Source organism: Oryctolagus cuniculus, chromosome 16 (genome assembly GCF_964237555.1).
Source record: "Oryctolagus cuniculus chromosome 16, mOryCun1.1, whole genome shotgun sequence".
NCBI classification, from domain to species: Eukaryota; Metazoa; Chordata; class Mammalia; order Lagomorpha; family Leporidae; genus Oryctolagus; species Oryctolagus cuniculus.
The window spans coordinates 60,650,650-60,678,298 of NC_091447.1; the positions used below are offsets into that span (position 1 = coordinate 60,650,650).

Sequence of the window (27,649 nt, forward strand, 5' to 3'; positions counted from 1 at the left end):
TCATGGGAGGGCATTGAATCCTTCGCAGGGATTAAGGGGGTTCTCAAGGGACCCTGATTTACTGCCTACAAGAGTTGTTATAAAACTGGCCCCTCGGGGCTGGTGCTGTGTGCCACCTGCAGGGCCGGCATCCCATATGGGCGCTGGTTCGAGTCCCGGCTGCTCCACTTCCAATCCAGCTCTCTGCTATGGCCTGGGAAAGCAGTAGAAGATGGCCCGAGTCCTTGGTCTTGGGCAGGTGGCTTGCCCTCTCTGAGCCACATCTGTAATATGAGAGTATTCTTGTCTACCTAAAGTGATGCACTCCAGGGGCCTGGATCACATCCGGACAAAGCCAGGCAACCCATGGACACTGCAGCCATCCGAGGCTCCCAGGTGAAGAACCCCTCACTACAGGTAGCCCCTCCCTGTACGGAGCTCTGATGATGGCTTTGTCTCTGTTGCTCCAGCCTCCAAGCTCATTGTCACCCCCAGGGCCTTCACACCTGCCGTCCCCTCTCCCCGAACGGTCTTGCCCTGGCGCCTGATGTGGCTGGTTTCCGAGGAGTCCGGTGAAAAGTATGCTGCTCCCTGGCCGCCCACAGAGAGGGCGGGTCACCCCGACCCCCACCCCGTTCCCAAGAACGTCGCCTGCTCTCTTTTCAACAGCACTCCCCATGTCTGCCCGGGAGTCTGTCTCTTTGTCTAACATCTGTCTTCTTCCTTATACAGGACTTTGCGTTTCTGTTGTTTTGCAACAAGGCTCGGTGTCTGACTTAGGGTTTACATATAGCTGTTGGAGGATGGGCAAATCCATGAGTGAGTGGAATAGGTAGAAGTGGATAAATGGAAGGATGACTGAATGATCTGGACGGATAACTGAGCAGACAAACGGGTGGGTGAATGTGGATGGGTGGATGGATGGATGGATGGATGGAGGGATGGAGGGATGCACGCATGCGTGGATGGATGGATGATAGTTGGATGGAGGGATGGGGGGATGGATGGATGATAGTTGGATGGAGGGATGGGGGGATGGATGGAAGCAAGGCCAGAGGGATGGATGGATGGATGATTGGATGGATGAGGGATGCAGAAATGGATAAACAGTTCAACAGATGGATGGGGCCGGCGCTGTGGCATAGCAGGTAAAGCCGCCACTTGCAGTGCCAGCATCCCGTATGGGCACCGGTTCAAGCCCTGGCTGCTGCTGCCCAAGTCCTTGGGCCCCTAAACCCGTGTGGGAGACCTGGAAGAAGCTCTTGGCTCCTGGCTTCAACCTGGCCCAGCTCCAGCTACTGTGGCCATTTAGGGAGTGAACCAGCAAATGGAAGACTCTCTCTCTCTCTCTCTCTCTCTCTCTCTCTCTCTGTAACTCTGCCTTTCAAACAAATAAACCTTTAAAAAACAGATGCATGCACAGATGTGTGGCTGGATGGATATGTGCCGGACTCGACGCTAAGCATTTTATACACATTAGCTTATTTAATTCACATAGAAACCCCGCAAGGGAAGGAATGTGGCTTCCATTTTACAAACAAGGCACTGGAGCGCCAGAGATCAGAAAAACCACTCCCCCCCAGATTGTATGACGAGGAGCCAGTGGAGCAAGGATTCAACCTTAGGTCTGGCTCACTCTGCACCTGTGCCTTCCTCACCATGGAAACCGTCCTCCCCTCCCCACTGCTCGCTCTGAGGGCCTAGCATAGCCACCCTGGCTCCTGCCTGATGTCCCACGCCCCCAGAGAACCCAGACTGCCTCTGCTTTCCTTGGCTGTCTACCTACCAGCAGTGTCAGCCCCACAAGACCACGGGAGCCTGGGAGCTCCCTACATACGGGCGAGAGTGTACCAGGAGGTGCCTGGGTGTCATGTGTGTTATCTGGACTGCTCCCAAGTACTGGGGACATTGTCATAGCCCAAAACAGATCCAGGGAGCCTGGGAGTGAACCCCAATAGACAGAGCAAATCCCAGCCCACGGGTGTTCCCAGCAGACAACGCATCATCCAGTCACCCCAAGACCTGGTGGTGTAGCCCAACGAAGGCACGTGATAGTGGGGCCACGGGGAATCTGTGGCCACAGAGGGGAAGTCGAGAGAGGACAGGGTGGACCGTGGTGGCGAGATATGCCAGGCAGCTCCCCAGGGTCGTCATCAGGGATGCCGCCACGTCCCTCCCCTGCCTTGGGGCGGGGCCAGGACAGGACACCAAGAACAGGAAAAGAGAAGCGGAGACGGGAACCAGGAATGTCCCTCCAGCTCAAGGCCCGGCCCAGGTCTCTCTGATCTGCAGACACAGGCAGGTCGGCGAGCGGCCAGAGAACCAAGAACGTCAACTTCAGCAATTCTTGTCGTCACTTTGGACTTCGACGTAGGGCAGCCCCACAGGCCAGGTGTCCCTTGGCCAGTAGCGGACTTTGAGGGTTTGGCCTGGCATCTCGTAGCTGGCGTCCACCAAGGCCATGGTGACCATGCCGTAAGGGAAGGTGATGCTGATGACCACGTGCCTGTGGACCGCAGTGGGGGGAGCGGTGAAGGTGCAGGAAGCCCCCAGCCTCGCCCTGCCTCTCTGCTCACTTCCATGGACCCCGGCCCCCACCTTCAAGCCCCAGTATCTGGAATGCCCTTGTCTGCCTTCCCCTCCCCCTCTCTGCCCCAGGCTCCTGCTCTGAGCTCTGCCCACCGAGAGACTGCACTTCTGGGGGCCCCCCAAGCCTCAGAGCAGGTACTTACCAGATGCTGTGCAGGTAAAAGAATTTAATCCACTGCCAGAAATTACAGAGGAAGCGGTCGCTGATCCAGCTGGTCAGAGCGATGGCCCACAGAACCACGGAGACCTCAATCAAATGCCGCAGCTCCTTGTTGCTGGTCCTGGGGAGGGCGGGAGGGGGAGCAGCGCCTGAAGAGGCTGATGGGAAATTCCTCCATCCAGGCGCGTGAGGCTTGCAGGTGGGGAGGAGGGAAGGGGCGGGGGCCGAAGGTGCACGGCTGGGGGCCACATTGCGGTGCCGGCAGCCCATGTCAGAGTGCTGGTTACAGTCCCCGCTACTCCACTTCCAATCCAGCTCCCTGCTAATGCACCTGGGAAGGCAGCAGAGGATGGCCCGAGTGCTTGGGTCCCTGCCATCTGCGTGGGAGACCAGGATGGAGCTCCTGGCTCCTGGCTTCAGCCTGGCCCAGCCCTGGCTGTTGTGGCCATTTGGGGAGTGAAGCAGCAGAAGGAAGACCTCTCTCTCTCTCTCTCTCTCTCTCTCTCTATTCCTTTCTGTAGCTCCATCTTTCAAATAAATATTTTTTAAAAAAAAAAATGAGAGAAAAGAGGGGCCAGCACTGTGGCTCACTTGGTTAATTCTCCACCTGCAGCGCCAGCATCCCATATGGGCACCGAGTTCTAGTCCCGGTTGCTCCTCTTCCAGTCCAGCTCTCTGTTGTGCCCCAGGAGGGCAGTGGAGGATGGCCCAAGTGCTTGGGGGCCAGCACCCCATGGGAGACCAGGAGGAAGCACCTGGCTCCTGGCTTCAGATCAGTGCAGCGCCAGCTGTTGTGGCCATTTGGGGAGTGAACCAACAGAAGGAAGACCTTTCTCTCTCTCTCTCTCTCACTGTCTATAACTCTACCTGTCAAATAAAAAAATTTTTTTCTAATTTAAAAAGAACAGAAAATGTGATCTATATACACAATGGGATACTACTCAATCACCCAATAGGATGAGACATTGTTAAATGTTATATTACATGAAATTAGCCAGGCAGGGGCCAGTGCTGTGGCCCAGCGGCGCAGTGGGTTAATGCCCTGGCCGGAAGTGCCAGCATCCCATATAGGCACTGGTTTGAGTTTCAACTGCTCTACTTCCGATCCAGCTCTCTGCTGTGGCCTGGGAAAGCAGTAGAAGATGGCCCAAGTCCTTGGGCCCTTGCACCCACGTGGGAGACCTGGAAGAAGCTCCTGGCTCCTGGCTTTGGATCAGCTCAGCACAGCTCCGGCTGTTGCAGCCAACTGGGGAGTGAACCAGTGGATGGAAGACCTCTCTCTCTCTCTCTCTGTAACTCTGACTTTCAAATAAATAAATATTAAAACAAAAAGAAAGAAATTAGCCAGGCAAAGACAGACAGGAACCACAGGACCTCACTCACTTCTGGGATCTTGGGAGCCTGGTTTCACGGAAGCTAAGAGTGGAACACTGGTTACTGGAGACTGGGGAGACTTGGAGAGAGGGAGGAAGGGAGGAGGGTTGATCAATGAGCACTAAGCTTCAGTTAGATAGGAAAAGAAGTTCTGGTGTTTTGCTGCACACTAGGGTGACTACAGATAGTATTAGATAATATTATTACAGATAATAAATTAATATTACAGATAATAAATATTTTTTGACAGGCAGAGTGGACAGTGAGAGAGAGAGAGACAGAGAGAAAGGTCTTCCTTTTGCCGTTGGTTCACCCCCCCCACCAGTGGCCGCTGCAGCTGTGCGCTGTGGCCGGCACATGGCGCTGATCCAAAGCCAGGAGCCAGGTGCCTCTCCTGGTCTCCCATGGGGTGCAGGGCCCAAGCACTTGGGCCATCCTCCACTGCACTCCCGGGCCACAGCAGAGAGCTGACCTGGAAGAAGAGCAACCGGGACAGAATCTGGTGCCCCGACCAGGACTAGAACCTGGTGTGCCGGCGCCGCAGGCAGAGGATTAGCCTAGTGAGCCGTGGCGCTGGCCATAGTGTATGGTTTTTGAAGGGTAGAAGGAGGAAGACTGTGAATGTCTTCCCCAAAAAGAGACGACAAATGAGGGAGGAGTTACACTGACCCTGAACTGGACATCGCACCACGTATGCGTGTATCAAGACACCACATGGTGGCCTCTAATAATCTGATTTTTATCTATCAGTCGAAGATAAGTCAGAGGCATGAGACGGGGAAATGAGGAAGGAACTATAATGCAATAAAGGAAGCCACAGAGATGGTTTTGGATCCAGATTTAAACAAAACCAGGTGTAAGAATCCATCTTTGGGAACCAGCACTGCAGCTCAATAGGCTAATCCTCCGCCTTGCGGCGCCGGCACACCAGATTCTAGTCCCGGTTGGGGCGCCGGATTCTGTCCCAGTTGCCCCTCTTCCAGGCCAGCTCTCTGCTGTGGCCCGGGAGTGCAGTGGAGGATGGCCCAGGTGCTTGGGTCCTGCACCCCATGGGAGACCAGGAGAAGCACCTGGCTCCTGGCTCCTGATCAGCGCGATGCGCTGGCTGCAGTGCACTGGCAGCGGCGGCCATTGGAGGGTAAACCAACGGCAAAAGGAAGACCTTTCTCTGTCTCTCTCTCTCTCTCATTGTCCACTCTGCCTGTAAAAAACAAAAAACAAAACAAAACAAAACAAAACAAAACAAAAAAAAAAAAAAACAAAAAAAAACAACCAACCAAACAACAACAATAACAACAACAAAAAACCAAAGAATCCATCTTTGGGGTTCAGCGCTGTGGCGTAGGGGGTAAAGCCATGGCTTGCAGCACCGGCATCTCCTATGGGCACCAGTTCAAGTCCCAGCTGCTCCACTTCCGATCCAGCTCCCTGATGATGCACCTGGGAAAGCAGCAGAAGATGGCCCGAGTGCTTGGGCCCCTGCACCCACTTTGGAAGACCCGGAAGAAGCTTCTGGTTCTTAGCTTCGGATCAGCCCAGCTCTGGCTGTTGCTGCCATTTGGGGAGTGAGCCAGCAGGAGTGAACCTCCTCCAATTTCTGTCTCTATCTCTCTGTCTTTCTCTAATTCTGCTTTTCAAATGAATAAATAAATCTTATTTTTTAAAAAAATTCATCTTTGAGAAACTAAGTAACTGTCCATAAGACCTGGCTGGGTATTAAATACTATTTTAAAGAAGTATCATAAACTTTGTTAGAAGTATGTGTGCTGTGCCTCCCATCTGTCTCTCTGGGTCTGTCCCTGCCGTTTAGGGGCTGACCTGTGGGGACCAAATCTACAGGCCAGCTGGTCCTTGTGCTTCCAGTTTGCTTGGCTAATGGTTTCCTTTTTGGGCTGGTCAATGGTTGCCAGTTGGGTTGGTCCACGGTTTCCAGCTGGGTTAGTCAACGGTTTCCAGTTGGGTTGGTCAACGGTTTCCAGCTGGGCTGGTCAATGGTTGCCAGTTGGGTTGGCCCATGGTTTCCAGGGGAACTGGCCAATGTTGAACTCCAGCAAGAAGCCACAGGATTGGAGGCAGAGCCATGAACACTGATTTCCCCGTCTTCCTCCTGCGGGTGGCCTGGGGCTGGCTAGGGCAGCAGCTGGAGACCTCGGCCTCCGCAGAGGCGCTTTCCTTGGGGATCCTTGGTCCTTGTGATCACTTTTTCATGCTTCCGTCACATCACCTACTACCCCAGGTTTCCAGATGATTCTACAGAGCCACACTTATTTGCACATGGATTCGAAGTTCCCTTCACTGGTTCACTCCCCAAATGCCCACAATTGTGGGGTGGGGCTAGGGAGGGTGTCAAAGCCAAGATTCCAAAACTCAATCCAGGTCTCCCACGTGGGTGGCAGGAGCCCAGTGACTTGAGCCAGCTGCCACTTGCAATGCCCACATCCCATATGGGTGCCAGTTCGAGTTCCAGCTGCTCCACTTCTGATCCAGCTCTCTGCTGTGGTCTGGGAAAGCGGTAGAAGATGGCCCAAGTCCTTGGGCCCCTGCACACATGTGGGAGACCCAGAAGAAGTTCCTGGCTGCTGACTTTGGGTTGGCACAGCTCCAGACGTTGTGGCCATCTGGGGAGTGAACCAGCGGATGGAAGACCTCTCTCTCTCTCTCTCTCTCTCTCTCTCTCTCTCTGCCTTTCAAAATAAATAAATAAATAAATATTTTAGAAAAACTCATGGAGACAACAAGTATTACCAAAAATATGCATGGATTTCAACATTTTTTGCACCAAAGTAAACTTACCTTTTAACTCCACTTTTTCCACAAATTACTTTGTAAAAAGATTGATTTATTTATTTGAAAGGCACAATTAGAGAGAGAGATTATTCCATCTGCTGGCTCATTCCCGAAATGGCCGCAATGCTTGAGCTGATCTGATCCAAAGCCAGGAGCCAGGAGCTTCTTCCAGGTCTCCCATGTGGGTGCAGGGGCCCAAACACTTGGGCCATCTTATTTATTTTTATTTTTTTAAAGATTTATTTTATTTATTTGAAAGACGGAGTTACAGAAAGAGGTAGAGACAGAGAGAGAGGTCTTCTACCCGCGGGTTCACTTCCCAGATGGCTGCAACAGCTGGAGCTGCACCGATCCGAAGGCAGGAGCCAGAAGCCCCTTCTGGGTCCCCCACGAGGGTTCAGGGGCCCAAGGACTTGGGCCATCCTCTACTGCTATCCCAGGCCATAGCAGACAGAGCTGGATCGGAAGAGGAGCAGCCGGGACTAGAACCGGCATTGGGGCATCTTCTACTGCTTTCCCAGGCCATAGCAGAGAGAGCTGGATGGGAAGTGGAGCAGCTGGGACTCGAACCAGCACTCATATGGGATGCTGGCACTGCAGGGGACAGCTTTACCCACTACACCACAGCGCCAGCCCCTCCACCATTACCTTTAAAGATTTATTTATTTATTTGAAAGGCAGAGAGAGAGAGATCAATCCTCCATGCACTGGTTCACTACCTCAGTGGCCACAACAGCCAGGACAGGAGCCAGCAACTCCATCTGGGTCTCCCCCACGGGTGGTAGGGACCCACGCACTTGCGCCATCTTCCGCTGAGTTTCCAGGTGCATTAGCAGGGAGCTTGGTCAGAAGCAGAGCAGCCAGGGCTCAACCCAGTGCTGCAGAACAGGACGCCGGGGTCGCAGGCAGGAGCTTAGCCCACTGCAGCCCCTGCCACAGGGGGTACTTTTTAAAGTACCCTTGTGTGTTGGGGGGAGGGGCTCGCTGCTCAAGGGGCTGGATCTGCAGTCCGACAGACAGGCTCAGTGGGTGATCACGGAAAAGGGACACTGGAGTCAGGTGGAACGGCTCAGGGCAGGGGACGGAGAACAGCAAGGGGTCCTTGGAGGAAGGAACGGGAGCCGCCTCCCCTCCCCCACCCCAGCCGGGTTCCCCGGGGCCACCACGCACTTCTTGTACTCCTGGTAGACGATGTAGAGGATGTGGATGGCGATGCTGTTGAGGGCGTAGGCGTTGACCGTGGGCCGCAGGAAGGACAGGAGGGTGCTGATCACGGTCATGACGACAACCAGACAGGTGAACAGGGACCTGCAGGGAGAGGGCTCGGCTCTCACTGGATGGGGCGGAGGCAGGGCTGCAGGGGGTGGAGGCAGGGTCATTTGGAGATTCTGTGGCCCCGGCGGATGAGGACAGGGAAGGGCTCTTGGCGAGGGCGTCTCTAGGCTCAGAAAAGCCTTGAGGATCCCGGGTGGCCTCAGCAGAGGGGACCCAGAAGGGTCAGGTCTGAGGACCCAGGGAACCTAGGTTGGCCCATGAAAGGACTGCAGGTTTATGCTGGGGGTGGGGTGGGGGGTAAAGCAAAGGCCCCCTGGGGCCTCGGGGAGGGGGGGCAAGGGATTCAGGGGAGCCCAGGTAGGCTCAGAGGAGGGGGTCCTGGGGGGTTCTGCTCGGGGCAGTCAGGCAGGGGCCACAGAGGGTTCCACCCCCCCACACACACAGCCAGCCTGCCCCACCTGTTGCCCCCAAGGAAGGCGGGGAAGTAGCAGCGGGGCATCCAGATGCTGTAGCCACTGGCCAGCAGCCACAGGATGGCGATCTCGTCCAGGAGCTGGCCCAGGAAGCTGAGCGTCATGTGGAAGTACATGGAGAACAGGCCTGGGCGGCAGAGGCGAGGGGAGGCGGTCAAGGCGGGGCACCCGGCCCCGCCTCACCGCCTGCCGCGCCCACAGCCCAGCCCTACCTGTGACTGTGAAGAGGAACAAGGTGCTGTAGCTGCCGCAGGAGCGCTTCTGGATGTAGGGGTGCATCAGGAAGGTCATGAGCGGCCCCAAGATCAGGAAGGAGACATTGCTGAACTGCAGGAGGCAGAGACACGGGGCGGGGTGGGGGTGGGGGGTGAGAGTCGGCCGGATCCTCTCCAGCAGGGGAGGCGGGGAGGGCTGCCCGCTGTCACTAGCCAGTCGCCTACTGCCATCCAGGCAGGATTCATCAACTCAAGATTCGCCGATCATTCACCTGTCAACCTTTCAGCCGAGCTGGACAATCAATGGGTCATCAGCAGATCAATGACTCCGCCCCTTATTCTGTTCATTCACAAAATGAGTGTGGCAAAGACTAACCTCTTTTTTTTTTTTTTTTTTTTTTTTTTGACAGGCAGAGTGGATAGTGAGAGAGAGAGAGAGACAGAGAGAAAGGTCTTCCTTTGCCGTTGGTTCACCCTCCAATGGCCGCCACGGCTGGCGTGCTGCGGCCGGTGCACCGCGCTGATCTGGAGCCAGGAGCCAGGTGCTTCTCCTGGTCTCCCATGGGGTGCAGGGCCCAAGCACTTGGGCCATCCTCCACTGCCTTCCCTGGCCACAGCAGAGGGCTGGCCTGGAAGAGGGTCAACCGGGAAAGAATCCGGTGTCCCGACTGGGACTAGAACCCGGTGTGCCGGCACCGCTAGTGGAGGATTAGCCTAGTGATCCGGGGTGCCTGCCCAACTAACCTCTTGTGTCTATATATAAGCACACTTCCTCTCTGTTTATTCAACAGGCGGGGGGAGAGAGAGAGAGACAGAAAGAGAGAGAGAGCAAGCGAGCGAGCTGCTGGTTCACTCCCCAAATGCCTGCAGTGACTGGGGTGGTGGGGGACGCTGGGAACCAGGAATTCAGTCCAAGTCTCCCACGTGGGTGGCAGGGACCCAAGTACTTGAGCCCTCGTGGGTATTTCCCAGGGTGCATCAGCAAGAAGCTAGAGTGAGCAACAGAGCCGGGAGCGAACCCAGCTGCCCGGATGTGGGGTGCAGGCGTCTGAGCTGCCGGGCTAAATGCTCCCACCTCTCCTCTGAGAAGGGAGCCCTCTATCTTCAGGTTCTGCACCCACAGATTGGACCAACCAGGGATCAAGAACACTGGAGCAAAAATACCTCCGTACCTCAGGTACGGACTTTTTTTTTTTTTTCATTGTTGTTAGCACCTGAACAATACAGTGGGACTATTTGCACAGTCATAACACATTGCATTGTGTGTGTTATAAGCAATCTAGGGGCTGGTTTGAAGGATGTAGGAGGGTCGGCACTGACATAGGTTAAGCATCCACCTGTGGCATCGACATCCCATATGGGCGCTGGTTCAAGTCCCAGCTGCTCCTCTTCCAATCCAGCTCTGTGTTTGTGGCCTAGGTAAGCAGTGGGAGATGGCCCAAGTGCTTGGGCCCCTGCACCTGTGTGGGAGACTCGGAAGAAGCTCCTGGCTCCTGGCTTCAGATGGGCCCAACTCCGGCTGTTGTAGCCATCTGGGGAGTGAACTAGCAGATGGAAGACCTCTCTCTCTGTCTCTCCCTCTCTCTCTTTGTAACTCTGTCTCCCAAATAAATAAATAAATAAATAAATTTTAGGGTGTGCATAGGTCATGAGTGAATACTGTGCCATTTTATGTAAAAGACTTGATTCTGACATCTGTGGGAGGTCCTAGAGTCAAACCCCACAGACACCAAGAGCCAACTGTAGATTGTAGTGTCTTCTAAGTTTTAGCTGAGCCTGTAGCTACCCAAGGAAAGACTACATTTCCCAGCATCTCTTGCAGCTTGCTGTGGTCTTGTGACCTGCTCTGGCCAATAGGATAAGAATGTACATGACACTTCCCACTTGCAGGTCAGTCCTTAAGAAGCCACTGCAGGCTTGTCATCCCCTCCGCTTTCTCCTTCCTGTGGGCTGAAGTGTGGATGCAGTGGTCATGAGCTGGCCTTGGCCTTGCAGACAAAGAAAGATGATACAGTAGCCTAGTGACTCGGTTCCAACACAGAGCACGAAGAAGTGGTGTTGCAGGACTTCAGACACCAGATGACACCAGCAGCTGTGGCTTCCACCTGACATGGACTTTTTTTTGTTTGTTTTTAGGATTTTATTTATTGGGGCCGGCGCTGTGGTGTAGTGGGTAAAGCTGCCACCTGCAGTGCAGGCATCCCAAATGGGTGCTGGTTCAATTCCCAGCTGCTCCACTTCTGATCCAGCTCTCTGCTATGGCCTGGGAAAGCAGTGGAAGGTGGTCCAAGTCCCTGCACCCATGTGGCAGACCCATAGGAAGCTCCTGGCTTCAGATTGGCGCAGCTCCGGCCATTGCAGCCAACTGGGGAGTGAACCAGTGGATGAAAGACCTCTCTCTCTCTCTCTCTCTCTCTCTGCCTCTCCTTCTCTCACTGTGTAACTCTGCCTCTCAAATAAATAAATAAAATCTTTCCTAGGCCAGCGCCGTGGCTCAATAGGCTAATCCTCTGCCTGCGGTGCTGGCACACCAGGTTCTAGCCTCGGTCAGAGCACCAGATTCTGTCCCGGTTGCTCCTCATCCAGTCCAGTTCTCTTCTGTGGCCAGGGAGTGCAGTGCAGGATGGCCCAAATCCTTGGGCCCTGCACCCGCATGGGAGACCAGGAGAAGCACCTGGCTCCTGGCTACGAATCAGCGCAGTGCGCTGGCTGCAGCGGCCATTGGAGAGTGAACCAACGGAAAAAGGAAGACCTCTCTCTCTCTCTCTCTCTCTCACTGTCCACTCTGCCTGTCAAAAAAAAAAAAAAAAAAAAAAAGAAAGAAAGAAAATGAAAGAAAAAAATCTTTTCTAAAAGATTGAGAGGCAGAGTTATAGACAGTGAGGAGAGACACAGGTTCACTCTCCAAATGGTCCCTATGGCCAGGGCTGGGACAATCTGAAGCCAGGAGCTTCTTCCGGGTCTCCCACACAGGTGCAAGGGCCCAAGCACATAGGCCATCGTCTACTGCTTTCCCAGGCCATAGCAGTGAGCTGGATCAGAAGAGGAGCAGCCGGGACCCGAACCAGCACCCGTATAGGATGCCGGTGCCGTAGGCGGAGGATTAGCCTACTGCGCCACAGGCTGGCCCCCTGACATGGGACTTTGCAAGATTGGTAGGCATTGTGACACAGCAGGTTAAGCCGCAGCCTGCAACGCCAGCATCTCACATAGGCACCAGTTCAAGTCCCGGTGGCTCCACTTCCTATCCAGCTCCCTGCTAATGGCCTGAGAAAGCAGCAGAGGATGACCCAAGTGCTTGGACCCCTGCACCCATGCGGGAGACCTGGAAGAAGCTCCTGGCTCTTGGTTTTGGGATTAGCCCAGCTCTGGCCACTGCAACCATTTGGAGAGTGAACCAGCAGTTGGAAAACCTCTCTCTCTGTCTGTCTATAACTCTGCCTCTAAAATAAATAAAGAAATCTTAAAAAAAAAAAAAAATGTTCCAGCGCCATGGCTTACTGGACTAATCCTCTGCCTATGGCACTGGTACTCCGGGTTCTAGTCCCAACTGGGGCGCCGATTCTGCCCCAGTTGCTCCTCTTCCAGTCCAGCTCTCTGCTGTGGCCCAGGAAGGCAGTGGAGGATGGCCCACGTGCTTGGGCCCTGCACCCACATGGGAGACCAGGAGGAAGCACCTGGCTCCTGGCTTTGGATCAGCGCAGCGCCGGCTATAGCGGCCATTTTGGGGGGTGAACCAACAGAAGGAAGACCTTTCTCTCTGTCTCTATCTCTCACTAACTCTGCCTGTCAAAAAAAAAAAAATGATGATGACGACAGGTGAGGTCAGGCATTGTGACACAGTAGGTTAAGCCACAGCCTGCAATGCCAGCATCTCATATTTGCGCCCGCTCATGTCCTGGCTGCTCCACTTCCAACCCAGCTCCCTGCTAATGTGCCCGGGAAAAGCAGCAGAAGATGGTCCAAGTACATGGGTTCTTGCCACCAATGTGGGAGATCTGGAAGGATTTTCTGGCTCCTGGCTTCAGCCTGGGAGGCTCTCTTGCTCGCTCGCTCTCTCTCTCTCTCTCTCTCACCCCACCCCATCTCTCCATCTTTCAAACAAAATAATAAAAAATTAATTGAAAAACAGTGCCCTGCCAAACTCTACTTAGATTACAGATGCATGAGTAAAATAAAATTCATCACGGTGTCAAACCACTATATGTTAGAGACATTTGTTGTTATGCAGCATTAGCTGAGACAAAAAAGAAAAATTGCTTATGGGCTAAAGTGGTCAAGAGGGGCAGCCACTGGGCCTGGCAGTCCAGACACCTGTGTCCCACATTGGAGGAGCAGCTACAGCTCCTGTCTCCAGCTTCCTGCTCTTGCAATGGCTGCATCCCACATCGGAGTGCCTAATGCAAGTCGCCACTCTGACCCAGCTCCCTGCTGCTGTGTATCCTGCAGGCAGCGCCGATGGCCCAAGTAGGTGTCACCAGTGTAGGAAATCTGGTTTGAGTTACCACCCTCCAGGTTTGGCCAGACCCAGCCCCAGCCACTGCAAGCACTTGGGGAATTCACTACCAGATAGAAGATTCTCTCTCCCCCTCTCTCTCTCTCCCCATTGCCTCCCTCCCAAATACATCTTTTAAAATGAAAGGCGAGAGTCAGCATTGTGCTATAGCAGGTAAAGCTGTAGCCTGCAACACTGGCATCCCACATGGGTCCCAGTTCGAGTCCCGGCTGCTTCACTTCCGATCCAGCTCCCTGCTAATGGCCTGGGAAAAGCAGTAGAAGATGCCCCAAGTGCTTGGGCCCCTGCACCCATGTGGGAGACCTGAATGAAGCTCGTGGCTCCTGGCTATGGCCTGATCTAGCCTTGGCCATTGCAGCCATCTGGGGAATGAATTGGCAGGTGGAAGATCTCCCTCCCTCCCTCTCTCTCTCTCTCTCTCTCTCTCTCTCTCTGTCTCTCTCTCTCTCTCTCTCTCTCTCTCTCTGTAACTCTAGCAAATAAATAAATAAGTCTTAAGAAAAGAAAAAAGAAAAGATTGGCCAGTACTAGGGCCAGCTAAGGACATGAAAAATAAATAAATAAATAATACAGCTTCCTGTTGGAGAAGGAAAGAGAATGGAGGTCAGAGGTATGACTACACCTGTGCAGATCCCACTATCTCTCGGGCTGATTGAGTGCTAAAGCTATCTGTGGGTTCATTACCTGTTCCACAGTTGGACATCTGCTTTGTTCCGGGTACTGTGCAAAGTTTCTTGTTCCCAGAATCTTATCTCATCCTCAAACCAACCCAGCAAGCTATGGGTTTGTAACCCCATATGATAGAAGAGGATACTGGGGGCTGGTAATGTGGCGTAGCGGGTAAAGTCGCTGCCTGTGGTGCTGGCATCCCATATGGGCGCCAGTTCGAGGCCTGGCTGCTCCACTTCTGATCCAGCTCTCTGCTATGGTCTGGGAAAGCAGTGGAAGATGGCCTAAGTCTTTGGGCCCCTGCAAAGGAGACCTGGAGGAGGCTCATGGGTCCTGACTTCTGACTGGCTGAGCTCCAGCCATTGCGGCCACCTGGGAAGTGAACCAGAGGATGGAAGACCCCTCTCTCTCTCTCTCCCTCTGCCTCTCTGTAACTCTGCCTTTCAAATAAATAAATAAATCTTTAAAAAAAAAAAAAAGAAGAGGATACTGATGCTCAGAGCGACACAGTGGCCCAACCCCGTCACCCAGCTAGGAAGGGACGAATCCAGGGATAGGTTTAAAGTTGTTCTTATTAGAGACAAAGATCTTCAATCTACTGTTTTATCCCTACAGGCCTGCAACGTCCGAGGCTGTGCAGGCAGAGGCGGGGACCCAGCCATTTGCACCATCACCTGCTGCCTCCCGGGGTGCACATTAGCAGGGAGCAGGAGCCGGGGATTGGAGGCAGGTGCTCCTGCGTGGGACGCGGGTGTTCCAACTGGCAGCCCAACAGCCCTGCCACACGCCCAGCCCCGTGTTGAAATTTAATCCCCGATTATGAGCTGTGAAGGGGTGGGATCTCAAGGAGGCGGGATTAGGCCTCTGCCCTCGTGAATGGATTAGTCTATTCATGTGATTAGCAGATCAAGATTATTGGTTTAGCTCTGAAGCAGCCGTAGAGGCCAGTTTGGCCAGACTTGAGGTGGTGCCTTGCCCTTCCATCACCTTCGAACTCTGACAGCAAGACTTCGACTTTTGGACCAGAACCGCGGGCCAAGACAAACCTCTTACCCCATCTGCTTGTGCTGTTCACAACAGAAAGCAGATTAAGACGATACTGAAAGGACAGAGACCACGGGCGGTCACCGTCACTCTGGGCTGCTCTCCTTTCTCGTGCCAAAGCCACAGGGCAGGCGGTCAGGGGCCAGGCCCTCTCATCCCCCGCCTGGGCCTCCTCCAGTCCTGCCATTTGTGCTGATGTGCGTGCGCACACACACACACACACACACACTCACTGTGCCCAGTGAACCCAGTCCCCGCCCCCCGGCCTGCAGCCCTGGGGCACACCAGCACACCCCAAACACGCCCACCCAGCCCGTCCATCGTCCCAGCTCTGACGCGCCACTGAAAACACGTCCACGGCTTCCATCAATAAAATCCGAACTCTTAAATGCGGCTTAGGAATTCCACCTGTAACTCACCTGTGCTCAACTTTTTTTTTTTTTTTTTTTTTGACAGGCAGAGTGGACAGTGAGAGAGAGAGACAGAGAGAAAGGTCTTCCTTTGCTGTTGGTTCACCTTCCAATGGCCGCCGCGGCCAGCGCACCGCGCTGATCTGAAGGCAGGAGCCAGGTGCTTCTCCTGGTCTCCCATGGGGTGCAGGGCCCAAGCACTTGGGCCATCCTCCACTGCACTCCCGGGCCACAGCAGAGAGCTGGCCTGGAAGAGGGGCAACCAGGACAGAATCTGGTGCCCTGACCGGGACTAGAACCCGGTGTGCCGGCGCCACAAGGCAGAGGATTAGCCTAGTGAGCCGCGGCGCCGGCCATGCGCTCAACTTTACAATCCAGCCGGGCGGGGCAGGCATAACCAGGTTCTCCGGAAGGAGCCACGCTCCGCTCACCTCTTACCACCAGGACTTTGCCCATGCTGTTCTCCCTGCCTAGAGCATTCTCACCCCTCCTCCCTCCTGGCCAAGCCAACTACTGCCGCACCTTTAGCCTGGGCATCATTTCTCTGTGAGGCTTCTCCATTCCCTGGGGCAGAGGCAGGGGCAGGGGCAGCTTCCTCTGGGCTCTGGGTTTCTCCATTCCCCTAACACCTGTCCTGTCATCCTGACAACCGTGTGTCCTCCCACTCTGAGAGCAGAGGCTGTGTTCTTCCTGCTTCCCGTTGTACCCTGAGGAACTGGCATATGGCAGGTGCTCAACCAACAGGGACTGTGGGGCCTTATCACTCGGCTATCATCTGTGAGGACACTTCAGGGAGGGTGTTGGCCGGTGCCGCGGCTCACTAGGCTAATCCTCAGCCTTGCGGCGCCGGCACACCGGGTTCTAGTCCCGGTCGGGGCGCCGGATTCTGTCCCGGTTGCCCCTCTTCCAGGCCAGCTCTCTGCTGTGGCCAGGGAGTGCAGTGGAGGATGGCCCAGGTGCTTGGGCCCTGCACCCCATGGGAGACCAGGAGAAGCACCTGGCTCCTGCCATCGGATCTGTGTGGTGCGCTGGCCGCAGTGCGCCGGCTGCGGCAGCCATTGGAGGGTGAACCAACGGCAAAGGAAGACCTTTCTCTCTGTCTCTCTCTCTCTCACTGTCCACTCTGCCTGTCCAAAAAAAAAAAAGGGGGGGGGAGGGTGTTGCATGTAGAAAGTTCAGGATAAAAGACACCATGCCTGGTACTTTCTCATATTAAAAAAAAAAAAAACTGCTATTAACCTGAAAGGCAGAGAGACAGAGAGAGAAAGAGAGAGAGAGAGAGAGAGAGAGAGAGAGAGAGATCTTCCATTCACTGGTTCACTCTTCAAATGCCTGTGACAGTCTGGGCTGGGCTAGGCTAAAGTCAGGACCCCAGAATTCAATCCAGGACCCGGGTAGCTGAACCATCACCGCTGCCTCCTAGGGTCTGCCTTGGCAGGAAGCTGGATTCAGGAGCCGAGCTGCGACTCAAACCCAGGCAACGGATGTGGGATACAGGATGTCCCAAGTGTGGCTCCCAGGATGTCTTAAAGATGTCCCAGGGGTAGATCCTCATCCTTTAAAAAAAAAAAAACTCTTAATTAATTAATTAATCAGAGAGAGAGAGAGAGAGAGAGAGAGGTCTTCCGCCGATGGATTTACTCTCCAGAGCTGTGCCAGGCTGGAGCTGGGAGCCAGGAACCCCATCAAGCCTCCCACGTGGATGTCAGGGACCCAGGGACGTGAGCTATGACCTGCTGCCTCCCAGAGGGCGCGTTCACAGGAAGCTGGCACTGGGAGTGGAGCCAGCTCCTGGGTAGCAAACCCAGGCACTGCAACATGGCATGTGAGAGTCTTAAGGGCTTAGGCCAAATCCCACCCAGGTTTCCCACCCTGTGAGTGCACAACATGGCCAAGAAAAATTTTCTTTCTTTCTTTCTTTCTTTCTTTCTTTCTTTCTTTCTTTCTTTCTTTCTTTCTTTCTTTCTTTCTTCCTTCCTTCCTTCCTTCCTTCCTTCCTTCCTTCCTTCCTTCCTTCCTTCCTTCCTCTCTCTCTCTCTCTCTTTCTTTCTTTCTCTCTCTCTCTCTCTCTCTTTTTTTTTTTTTGACAGGCAGAGTTAGACAGTGAGAGAGAGACAGACAGAGGGAAAGGTATTCCTTTTTCCATTGGTTCACCCCCCAAGTGGCCACTACGGCTGGTGCGTTGCACCGATCCGAAGCCAGGAGCCAGATGCTTATCCTGGTCTCCCATGGGGTGCAGGGCCCAAGCACTTGGGCCATCCTCCACTGCACTCCCTGGCCACAGCAGAGAGCTGGCCTGGAAGAGGGGCAACCGGGACAGAATCCGGCGCCCCAACCAGGACTAGAACCCGGGGTGCCGGCGGCGCAGGTGGAGGATTAGCCAAGCCCCCGAGATAATTTCTAATCCCTGAGCCCCATGCCCTCCCACGTGCACACGACCTCTGGCTTTTTCAGTTCTGGTTTTGCAAGGAGGACACCGCATCTCGGAGGCCAAGTGACTCCTCTGAGGTTGCACAGCACAGGGGACCCCAAAGCTTGCCCCGAGCCCCGTCTTGCAGGACAGGAGGTGGGGCAGACTCAAAGGGAACTCCCTGCTGCTCTGTGGCATGACCTACCCCCTCAGCATCTCTCGTTCCTGTGTGGGGACAAATGGCAGGCAGCCATCAACACGACCTGGGGGAAGCTGCTGAGGGCACGCACGAGGCCGGGCACTGGAGGGTGCCACTGCCAGGGACGTGGTGTGGGCTCACGGAGCGAGGGCTGCCTGTTACAGCTACACATGTTGCACGCTCATGGGCCGGGAGCCCTGAGACTGGAGTTCTCAGGATGAGGACAGAGCGATGGGTGGGGTCTGATTAAAGGGCCCCAGCCGGCTCCGGGGACTGATAGCATCAGCGACAGCCCCCGTGCCAGGGTCTCCCTCCCTGCCCTCCAGGGCTGGGCCCTCATGGTTCACAGCCTCTCGCCCCACCCAGGCCCTGGCAGGCAGGAGACGCTGCACCGTGGGACGCTGCCGGAACTGGTCCTGAGCTCGGGACACCTGGACCCCCTGGGTGCCGGTCTCAGCCGATGGCTTCACCTCCATTCATTCATTCCAGAACCGCTCCTTGAGAACCTACTATGTGTTCAGAAACCTCAGCACTGGGGCTGGTGTTGTGACACGGAGGGTTAAACTGCTGCCCATGACTCTAGCATGCCATATCAGAGTGTGGGTTCGAATCCCAGCTGCCCCACTTTTGATCCAGCTCCCTGCTAATGGTCTGGGCAAGCAGCAGAAGATGGCTCAAGTGCTTGGGCCCCTGTGCCCACGTGGGAGACCTGGATGGGGTTCCTGGTCCCTGGTTTAGTGCTGGCTTATTGCGCCCATTTGGGGAGTGAACCAGCAGATGGGAGCTCACTCTCTGTCAAATAAAATAAAAATAAATTAAAAAATTTTTTTTTTTATTTTTTGACAGGCAGAATGGACAGTGAGAGAGAGACAGAGAGAAAGGTCTTCCTTTGCCGTTGGTTCACCCTCCAATGGCCGCCGTGGCCGGCGCGCTGCAGCCGGCGCACCGCACTGATCCGATGGCAGGAGCCAGGTGCTTCTCCTGGTCTCCCATGGGGTGCAGGGCCCAAGTACTTGCGCCATCCTCCACTGCACTCCCGGACCACAGCAGAGAGCTGGCCTGGAAGAGGGGGCAACTGGGACAGAATCCGGCGCCCCAACTGGGACTAGAATCTGGTGTGCTGGTGCCGCAAGGCGGAGGATTAGCCTAGTAAGCCGTGGCGCCAGCACTGAAAATAAATTTAATTAATTAATTTAAAAAAGGACCTTAGTAGTGGCCCGAAGCAAAGCCCCTCCTTCGAGGGGCGCCTCCAGTCGGGACAGACGTGAGGGACCCCTCTGTGCGGTTCCCGCCCTGATGGAAACGCTGAGAACCGGGAGCTGCGCTGTGCACGGCTGTGAACGCCTGCCGCCATGATGGGGCAGGGCCCGGCGCACCCCAGGGGCTTCAGCACCCATTGGTTTACTCCATCTCCCCCTAATCCGAGAGGGAGAAAGGACACAACAGTCAGATAGAGGTCCTGGCCACTGGTTCACTCCCCAAATGCCCACAATGGCCAGGGCTGCGAGCCAGGAGCTCCATCCGGGTCTCCCACCTGGGTGGCAGAGGCCTTACTTGGGCACAGTAGCAGGGAGCTGGATTGGGAGCAGAGCACCCAGGACTGGTGCAGGTGGGGATGCTGGCGTGGCAGGCGGCGGCTTGGTTGCACCACAGCGCCGGCCCCTTTATTCGTGTCTTGATGTGCTTGCTGGCTGCCTCCGGCTCCCCCACTGGACCGGGGCTGCCCTGAGGATGGGAGTCGCACCTGTCTTACCCCTGAAGGTGACCCCAGCACATGGAGCACCCGGGAGGCGCTCAGCACAGGAGCTGGGAGTCGGGGAGCATTCTCCAGCCAGCCCTTGCTGCCGCCACCCACGCCTGGCTTCTGTCACCTGCTGAGTGACAGCACACACCCAGGGGCGGGGCCTGGAATCCACTGGGCGCCCTTTATCTCCTCTGTGACAGAGCTGGCAGGAGAGGGCCTCCTTCCCGGGACTTTGCGCCCCATAAACCCCACGAGTAGCAAACAAAGGTGATAAACGTCACTTTTACAACTTCAGTTTATTCCACACTTAGGGTGTACCGGGAGCTGTGGGGATATCTTCATAACTCAGCTTTCAAAGACGGAGAGTAAAATTCACTCCCAAGAGTGTACAGCTGGGGTGGGCGTTGGGGCACAGCAGGGTAAGCTGCCACTTGGGACACCTTCATCTCAGGACAGGGTGCCTGGGTTTGCAGCCCAGCCGCTCCGCTTCCAATCCAGCTTCCTACCATGCACACCCTGGGAGGCAGCAAGTGCTGGCTCAGGCGCTGGGTCCCCGCCACCCACGTGGGAGACCCCGTTGGAGATCCTGGCTCCTGGCTCACCCCTGGCTGTTGCAGGCATTTGGGGAATGAACCAGCAGACTGAAATTTTCTCTCTCTCTCTCTCTCTCTCTGCATTTCAACTAAACGAAAATAAATAAATAAAACATTTAAAATTAAATGTACACTACAATGGTCTTAGCATAGTCACGGGTTGTGTAGCTACTAGACCATCTAATTCTAGAAGAATTCAGTCTCCCAAAGGAAATTATGTTACCCACTCCCATCCCCTCCTCCTGCCCCTGGCGACCACAAATCTACTTCCTGGCTCCACGGATGCACCTGTTCGGGGTGCTTCCTACCCATGGAGCCCCACACTGTGTGGCCTGCTGTGTCTGTGTCTCTCAAGGTCCCTGCACCCCGTAGTGAGTGTCTGTGCCTCACCCCTGTTTGTGGCTGCGTGATGTTCCAATGCATGGAGGGACTGTGCTGTGTGGAGGGACCGTGCTGCGTGTGTCCATCCACCCACTGCTGGGGGCTTGGATTGCATGCAGCAGCTGCTGTAGTCTCTCCATGGTCCTGGGAGGTGGTCCCCTTTGGGACAAGTGAACCAGAGGACGGTGGATGATGTTTCCTCCTTAGTTCCTCCACCCAATATCCTGCACCCTTGACCTTGGTGCACCGTCCGCCTCGCCAAGCCCAGAATGTCAGCCCCTCTGGGGCAGGGAATTTTGAGTCTTTCTGCACCTCCCACCCCGGAGCCAAGTGCAAGCCAGGGGCTCCGTCCACAAAACAGAGAGACGGCTGTCCTGCTGACTCCAACCCCTCTGTGTGCTCCCGGAGCGCCGCAGGGGAGGAACCACCGACACCCATTTTTCTGGAGGCGAGGAGGACCAGAGGCAGCCACGGAGCCCAGGCCTGGGGTGTGCCAGATTTTGTGCGTATGTGCGTTGGATTTGCATCCTCCGTGGGGACGGGCACGCCATGGGTATCCAGGAACCAGCTGTTTCTGCTGTGGACAGTGACACGGAACACAGCAGGATGCATGGCTGGACCTCAAGGCTCGAGTGGTTTAGAGCTCATGGAGTTTGCACGTTGCATGCAGTCAGGAGCTCAGAGAGGGGCGGCTCTTCCTCTGGGTCACACAGCACTCAAGGAACACTTGGGGCTGGAGCCACATGGCAGAGGCAGCAACGGAAAGGTGCAGAGGGCGGTGGGGAGGGTGCTGTAAACACCTGCTCCCCTCCTCTCCTCCATGATCCCCACACCCCTCCTCCTCTTTCCCGTGCTCTCTCTCCCAGGGCCAGCACGCCACTCATGTGTTCTGGCACCAAGTATCCGCAACACTTTCACAAGAGAATGAGACGGAGCCACTGAAGCTTTGACGAGACCCTAGCAAGGAAATTCAACATCGTGGTGGCCTCTGGGAGCTGGAGACCTTGAGACTTCTGCCTGTGCCACTTGAAACTCTCCAAAGCCATCAGTAATGCAGGTGGAGGTCACTTGGCAGCCACCATGCCCATGCAAGCAGGTGCAAACAGGTGCAAACAGGCATGGCTCACGCCTTGGTTTCTCCCCCTGCCCCACTTAAGCCAGTCCTCCCCACACCCCTGACCTCTATTGCAGTCAGTGAGCCTCCCAGGCTCTCCTCACCCATCTGCAAAACACAACCAGGGGGCTGGCGCTGTGGCGTAGCGGGTAAAGCCACCGCCTGCAGTACCAGCATCCCATATGAGCGTCAGTTCAAGTCCCGGCTACTCCACTTCCGACCCAGCTCTCTGCTGTGGCCTGGGAAAGCAGTGGAGGATGCTAAAAAGCTAAAAAGCTGCCTGTGGCTCCCCAGTGCCCTCCAAGTGGAGCCCAGAGTCCAGAGCCTGGCATTCCACATTTGGCCCCTGGACATGGCTTAAAGCCTGGGCTTCAAGCCACCACCACGACCCGACCAGCTATGCTCTCTTACCACAGGGCCTTTGCACATGTGGTTCCCATTACCCGCAAAGCCCCAGGGAGCCATTATGGGTTCTTTAAGACTCAGTGTTGACAGCAACATTGACATCCCCCCTCCTTCCGCACACAGAGGCCCCGTGCCCCACCCCCATGCCCCACTCCCACTTCCAGCCCTTTCTCCTCCCTCCACCTTGAGCTAACCCTGGGGCTGGAGGAAGCTGTCGGAACTTGGATACCATCCCCACCACACACACACAGCTGGGGAACCCCAAGCCTCCCTGGGACCACCAGGACCACCCTGCAGTAGGTGGTTTACAGCATTTTCATGGGATGAATGAGTGAGCGCATTGGTGGGCACAGGAGAAATTTCCGACACTCCAACTTGGCCTTCCTGTCTCCCCACATTCTGGCCTCAGGTACATAACTTCTTCCCTTGCCAATCAGACCAGTTCTTGTTCCTTTCCAGGGCTTACACACGTTTGTTCCTGCCTCTGCTCTCCTACCCCACCCCTGTGCATCTCTTAAAACCCAACTCCTGGAGCAAACGTGTGGCTTGGAGGTTAGGCTCCCTGCATCCCACACTGGAGTCCTGGGTCTGGTTCCTGGCTCCAGCTTCCTAACGCACACCCTGGGAGGCAGCAGTGACGGCCCAAGTGCCTGGGTCTCTGCCATGCATGTGGGAGACCCGGGTTGGATTCCCAGCTCCTGGCTTCAGGCTCCCTCCACCCTTCCACTGTGGGCATCTGGAGAGTGAACCAGTGGATGGGAACTTGCTCTCATTCTCTCTAATAAAAACATGCCACATAGGAGGCAGAAGCCCAAGGGTCGTCACCACTGCCTCCCAGGGCCTGCGTTAACAGGAAGCTGGAGTCAGGAGCCAGAGCTGGGACTTGAATCCAGTAGCTGCGATGTGAGAGGCAGAGGTGGAACCTGGAGCTTCGTCCCAGTCGCCCACGTGGGTGCAGGGGCCCACTTTTCCCACTGCTTTCCCAGGCCATTAGCAGGGAGCTGGATCAGAAGCGGAGCAGCCAGGACTCGAACTGGTGCCCATGTGGGATGTCAACACTGCAGACTGTGGCTTAACACACTATGCTACAGTGCTGGCCCCTATTTATTTTTAAGTGTTATTCATTTTCATCTGCTTTGAAAGGCAGGGAGAGGGAGAGACAGAGAGGGAGAGAGAGAGAGACAGAGAGGGAGAGAGAGAGGGTGGGAGAGAGGGAGAGAGGGAGAGAGAGAGATAGAGAGGGAGAGAGGGAGGGAGAGAGAGGGAGAGAGGGAGAGGGAGAGAGGGGGGGAGAGGGAAAGAGAGAGATAGAGAGGGAGAGAGAGAGGGAAGGAGGGGGAGAGAGGGAGAGGGAGGGAGAGAGGGAGAGACAGAGAGGGAGGAAGGGAGGGAGAGAGAGGGAGGGAGAGGGGAGGGAGGGAAAGGGGCAGGGAGGGAGAGGGAGGAAGGGAGAAGGAGAGAGGGAGGGAGAGAGAGAAGGAGGGAGGGAGGGAGAGGGGGAGGGAGGGAGAGAGTGAGGGGAGGGAGGGAGGGGGGAGAGAGGGAGGGAAAGAGAGAAGAGGGAGGGAGGGAGAGAGAGGGAGAGAGGGAGGGAAAGAGAGGAAGAGGGAGGGAGGGAGAGAGGGAGGGAAAGGGGGAGGGAGGGAGAGAGGGAGGGGGAGGGAGGGAGAGGGGGAGAGAGGGAGGGAAAGAGAGGAAGAGGGAGGGAGGGAGAGAGAGGGAGAGAGGGAGGGAAAGAGAGGAAGAGGGAGGGAGGGAGAGAGGGAGGGAGAGGGGGGAGGGAGGGAGGGGGGAGAGAGGGAGGGGGAGAGAGAGAGGGAGAGAGGGAGGGGGAGAGAGGGAGAGAGAGAGAGAGAGAGAGAGAGAGAGAGAGAGAGAGAGAGAGACGCCTGCCCCAATCTATCTCTTAATTCCATTTTTCTACAAATCCTTTGAAGTCTCCTTGTACCGGTGAGTTTAGAACCATGTTTACATGTTCAAATGTCTGAAATGAAACTCTGTAACTTTTTCAAATAAATAGATAAATCTTTTTTAAAAAAATGAAGAGTTTTACGACTTGTGAAAATTATATGAAATTTATATGGCAATGCCCATAAAGTTTTATTGGCACCCAGCCACGCCCACTCCTCTACGTGCGGTCATGGCTGCTTTTGCGCTACAAGGTCCAAGCACTGTTGCGACAGAGGCCACTGGTTCTGCAGAGACAAAAATATTACTGAGCTGGACTGCCAGGCACGCCGATGGCTTACCAGCTGCCGTGACAGCTCTGTCTGGGAGGGTAAAACCCTGGGGAGGCGCTAACATAACTATGGTTCTAGGAAGGCATTTCAGTAAGCTCAATGGGTGGGGGGGGCATTGAGTGCTGTGCTAAGGATGCCCGCGTGCCTGGGTTCGAGTCCAGGCTCCACATTCAATCCACGTCCTTGCTAATGGGCATCCTGTCTCCTGAGGCTTAGTCCTGAGCTCCTGGCTTAGTCATGGCACCAGCCACGGCAGGGGCTCGGGAAGGGAACCAGCAGACGGAAGATCTGTCCATCTCTCTCTCCTGTCTTTCAAATAAACAAACTAAAAATAAATTTCAAATATACATATAAAGTTCAAAGAAAAATGGAATACAAAAGATGTTTATTTGGGGGGGCCAGCATTTTGGCACAGCTGGTTAAACCGCCATCTGCAACGTCAGCATCCCATATGGGTTCCGGTTCAAGTCCCAGCTGCTCCACTTCTGATCCAGCTCCCTGCTAATGCACTTGGGAAGGCAGCAGAAGATGGCCCAAGTGCATGGGTCCCTGCTGACCACATAGGAGACCCGGATGAAGCTCCTGGCTCCTGGCTTTAGCTCGGTCCAGCGCAACTGGGGACTGAATCAGTGGATGGACGATCTCTCTGTCTCTCCCTCTCCCTGTAACTCTGACTTTCAAAACAAGTAAATGCCCAAAAAAATGCATTTTGATAAAAAAAAATGTGAAATGCAGGCATCATTTTTCCATCACACGTGTTTTCCATGCATGTCTTGGAGGTTCTTCATATGCACCCATTTCAGTAAATTTTTGCACCAAAATCAACGTATTTTTAATCCAGTTATGCGTGAGCTTTGTGAACCGCCCCCATGATGGCACCTAGCTCCCGACGCCACAATGAAGACGCGGCATTTAGTGCAATGCCTGGCACACAGCAAGTGCTCACTAAAGACCCACGTTCGGGGGCTGCCTGGCTCGCCGCGTACCACACACAGACGACGTCGGGCACAGGGTGAGCACGTCGCTCGCCATTGGAGGAGACCCAGAAAGAACAGTGCCCTGCCTCGCTCCCCCGTGAACCCGGAGTCCTGTACAAGGACAGGACAGCACGAGCCGCCCATGTCTTTGAAGCTTTGGTTGAATGTCATTGTTCTTTATGCATCCGTGGTTTTGGGGCAGCTCCGATGCCGTGCTATGGCAGAGGCCACAGGAAAAGTCTCTCTTAATGGATGTGAAATACCGTCCTGGGGCTCCCCGGGAGGTAGATAGCGGCAAGTCAGTCACCCTTAGCTGTGGGTGCCGCTACGAGCAAGGAGACGCAGCCATCTCCTCCAGGAAGCCTTCCCTGATCTGCCCCCTCGTGGCATGGCTCAGGAGCCCCACAGCTGCCTGTGCGTCTCCTCCCACCCACTGCGGCACTTGGGTCATAAATGCCTGAGATTGCACCTGTGCCTTCCGTTCAGGGAGGGCAGAGTGCTGCTTGCCAGCCTCTGTTTCCCAAATGGCCACTGCCCCGGCACCGCATGAAGACAACTTCCAGATAAATGAACGCTAGCTAGCGCCTGGTCTCCCCAGGGCTGGAACCTGCGGCTGCATGGATGCCCCCAGCCCCCCCCACCCACACACACACGCCTGCCCGCAGCCCCCGGCCCCAGCTCTCACCGTGTTGTAGAACTCGGCCACCAGCTCCGAGTGCTGGAAGTTCACCTCGCACCAGTCCACCTCAGAGCTCTGGTAGGCGAAGATGCTAGGCATCTTGTCTTGGCACCTGCCGCCCGCTGGCTGCGCCAGGCAGAGTGAGGCGGGCACAGCTCAGGACAGCCGCGGAGGGCCGGGCCTGGGTGAGGCAGGCAGAGCACAGCTCGGTGCCCTGCCGCAGGCAGGCTGGGAGGAAAAACCTGCTGGGCCACTCCTCAGTTGCGCCAGGATTGCCTGGCTGATGTGGCGGTGGCCTTAGGCACTACCCCGGGCCTGGCACCGTCCAGGCAGGGTGAGGGTGAGCGGGGAGGGAGGGGGGGTCCACGAGAAGGGGGAGCAGGGTGCAGGGACTCTTTCTAAACAGTCACAGAAATTAATAAAAATAATAATGATAACGACGAGGCCACTGAGGTGAGGACTACTGCTGTCCCAATTTCACAGATGGACAAACTGAGGCACAGAAGCTAAGTCCCCTGGTGGCCAGGCCAGGCTAGTTGCAGGCTCCAGACTCTTAATCACTAGGCTTTGCTGCCTCGGCACCTTCCAAAGCCCCAGGGCTGCTTCCCTAATCAGAGGCAGCAGCCGGACGCCCACCCTGGCGGGTTCAGCTCAGTTCCCCCCAGGAGCCCTTCATTCCAGGGGGATCTTCTGAAACCCACACATATGAGGGGTCTTCCAAGAATCTATAGACAATGTACAGATTAAAAGAAAACCTGCAGAGATGTCAAATTTTTTTGGCACTAAAATAAACTTATCTTTCAAAAAAAAATTATTGAGGGGCCGGTGCTGTGGCGCAGTGGGTTAATGCCCTGGCCTGAAGCACCGGCATCCCATATGGGTGCCGGTTCGAGACCTGGCTGCTCCACTTCTGATCCAGCTCTCTGCTGTGGCCTGGGAAAGCAGTGGAAGGTGGCCCAAGTCCTTGGGCCCCTGCACCCGCGTGGGAGACCTGGAAGAAGCTCCTGGTTCCTGGTTTTGGATCGGCGCAGTCCTGGCCATTGCGGCCAATTGGGGAGTGAACCATCGGATGGAAGACCTCTCTCCCTCTCTCTCTCTCTCTGCCTTTCCTCTCTCTGTGTGTAACTCTGACTTTCAAATAAATCTTAAAAAAAAAAAAGATTATTGAGAGGTAAAGTTATAGACAGAGAGGGAGAAACACAGAGAGAGAAATCTTCTATTTGCTCGTTCACTCCCCAGATGGCTGCAACAGCCCAAGCTGGGTCAATCCGAAGTCAGGAGCCAGGAGCTTCTTCTGAGTCTCCCACATAGGTGCAGGGGCCCCAGCACTTGGGTCCATCCTCCGCTACTTTTCCAGGCCATGAGCAGGGAGCTGGACCAAAGTGGAGCAGCCGGGACTCGCACCGGTGCCCATAT

The 27,649-nt window shown here is 55.3% G+C and overlaps 1 protein-coding gene across 1 annotated transcript; it reads right to left on the reverse strand.

Annotated features, from left to right (window-relative positions):
* Positions 1 to 1,444: 1,444 nt before the first annotated feature.
* On the reverse strand, positions 1,445 to 26,425 carry ACER1 (alkaline ceramidase 1). Its single transcript, XM_070059508.1, has 6 exons — positions 26,240 to 26,425; positions 8,850 to 8,964; positions 8,623 to 8,764; positions 8,060 to 8,197; positions 2,712 to 2,849; positions 1,445 to 2,485 (listed from the first exon to the last, which is right to left on the reverse strand). Exons 1-6 carry the CDS (start codon positions 26,330 to 26,332, stop codon positions 2,317 to 2,319), a joined length of 795 nt encoding a protein of 264 aa, XP_069915609.1. The 5' UTR covers positions 26,333 to 26,425; the 3' UTR covers positions 1,445 to 2,316.
* Positions 26,426 to 27,649: the final 1,224 nt, after the last annotated feature.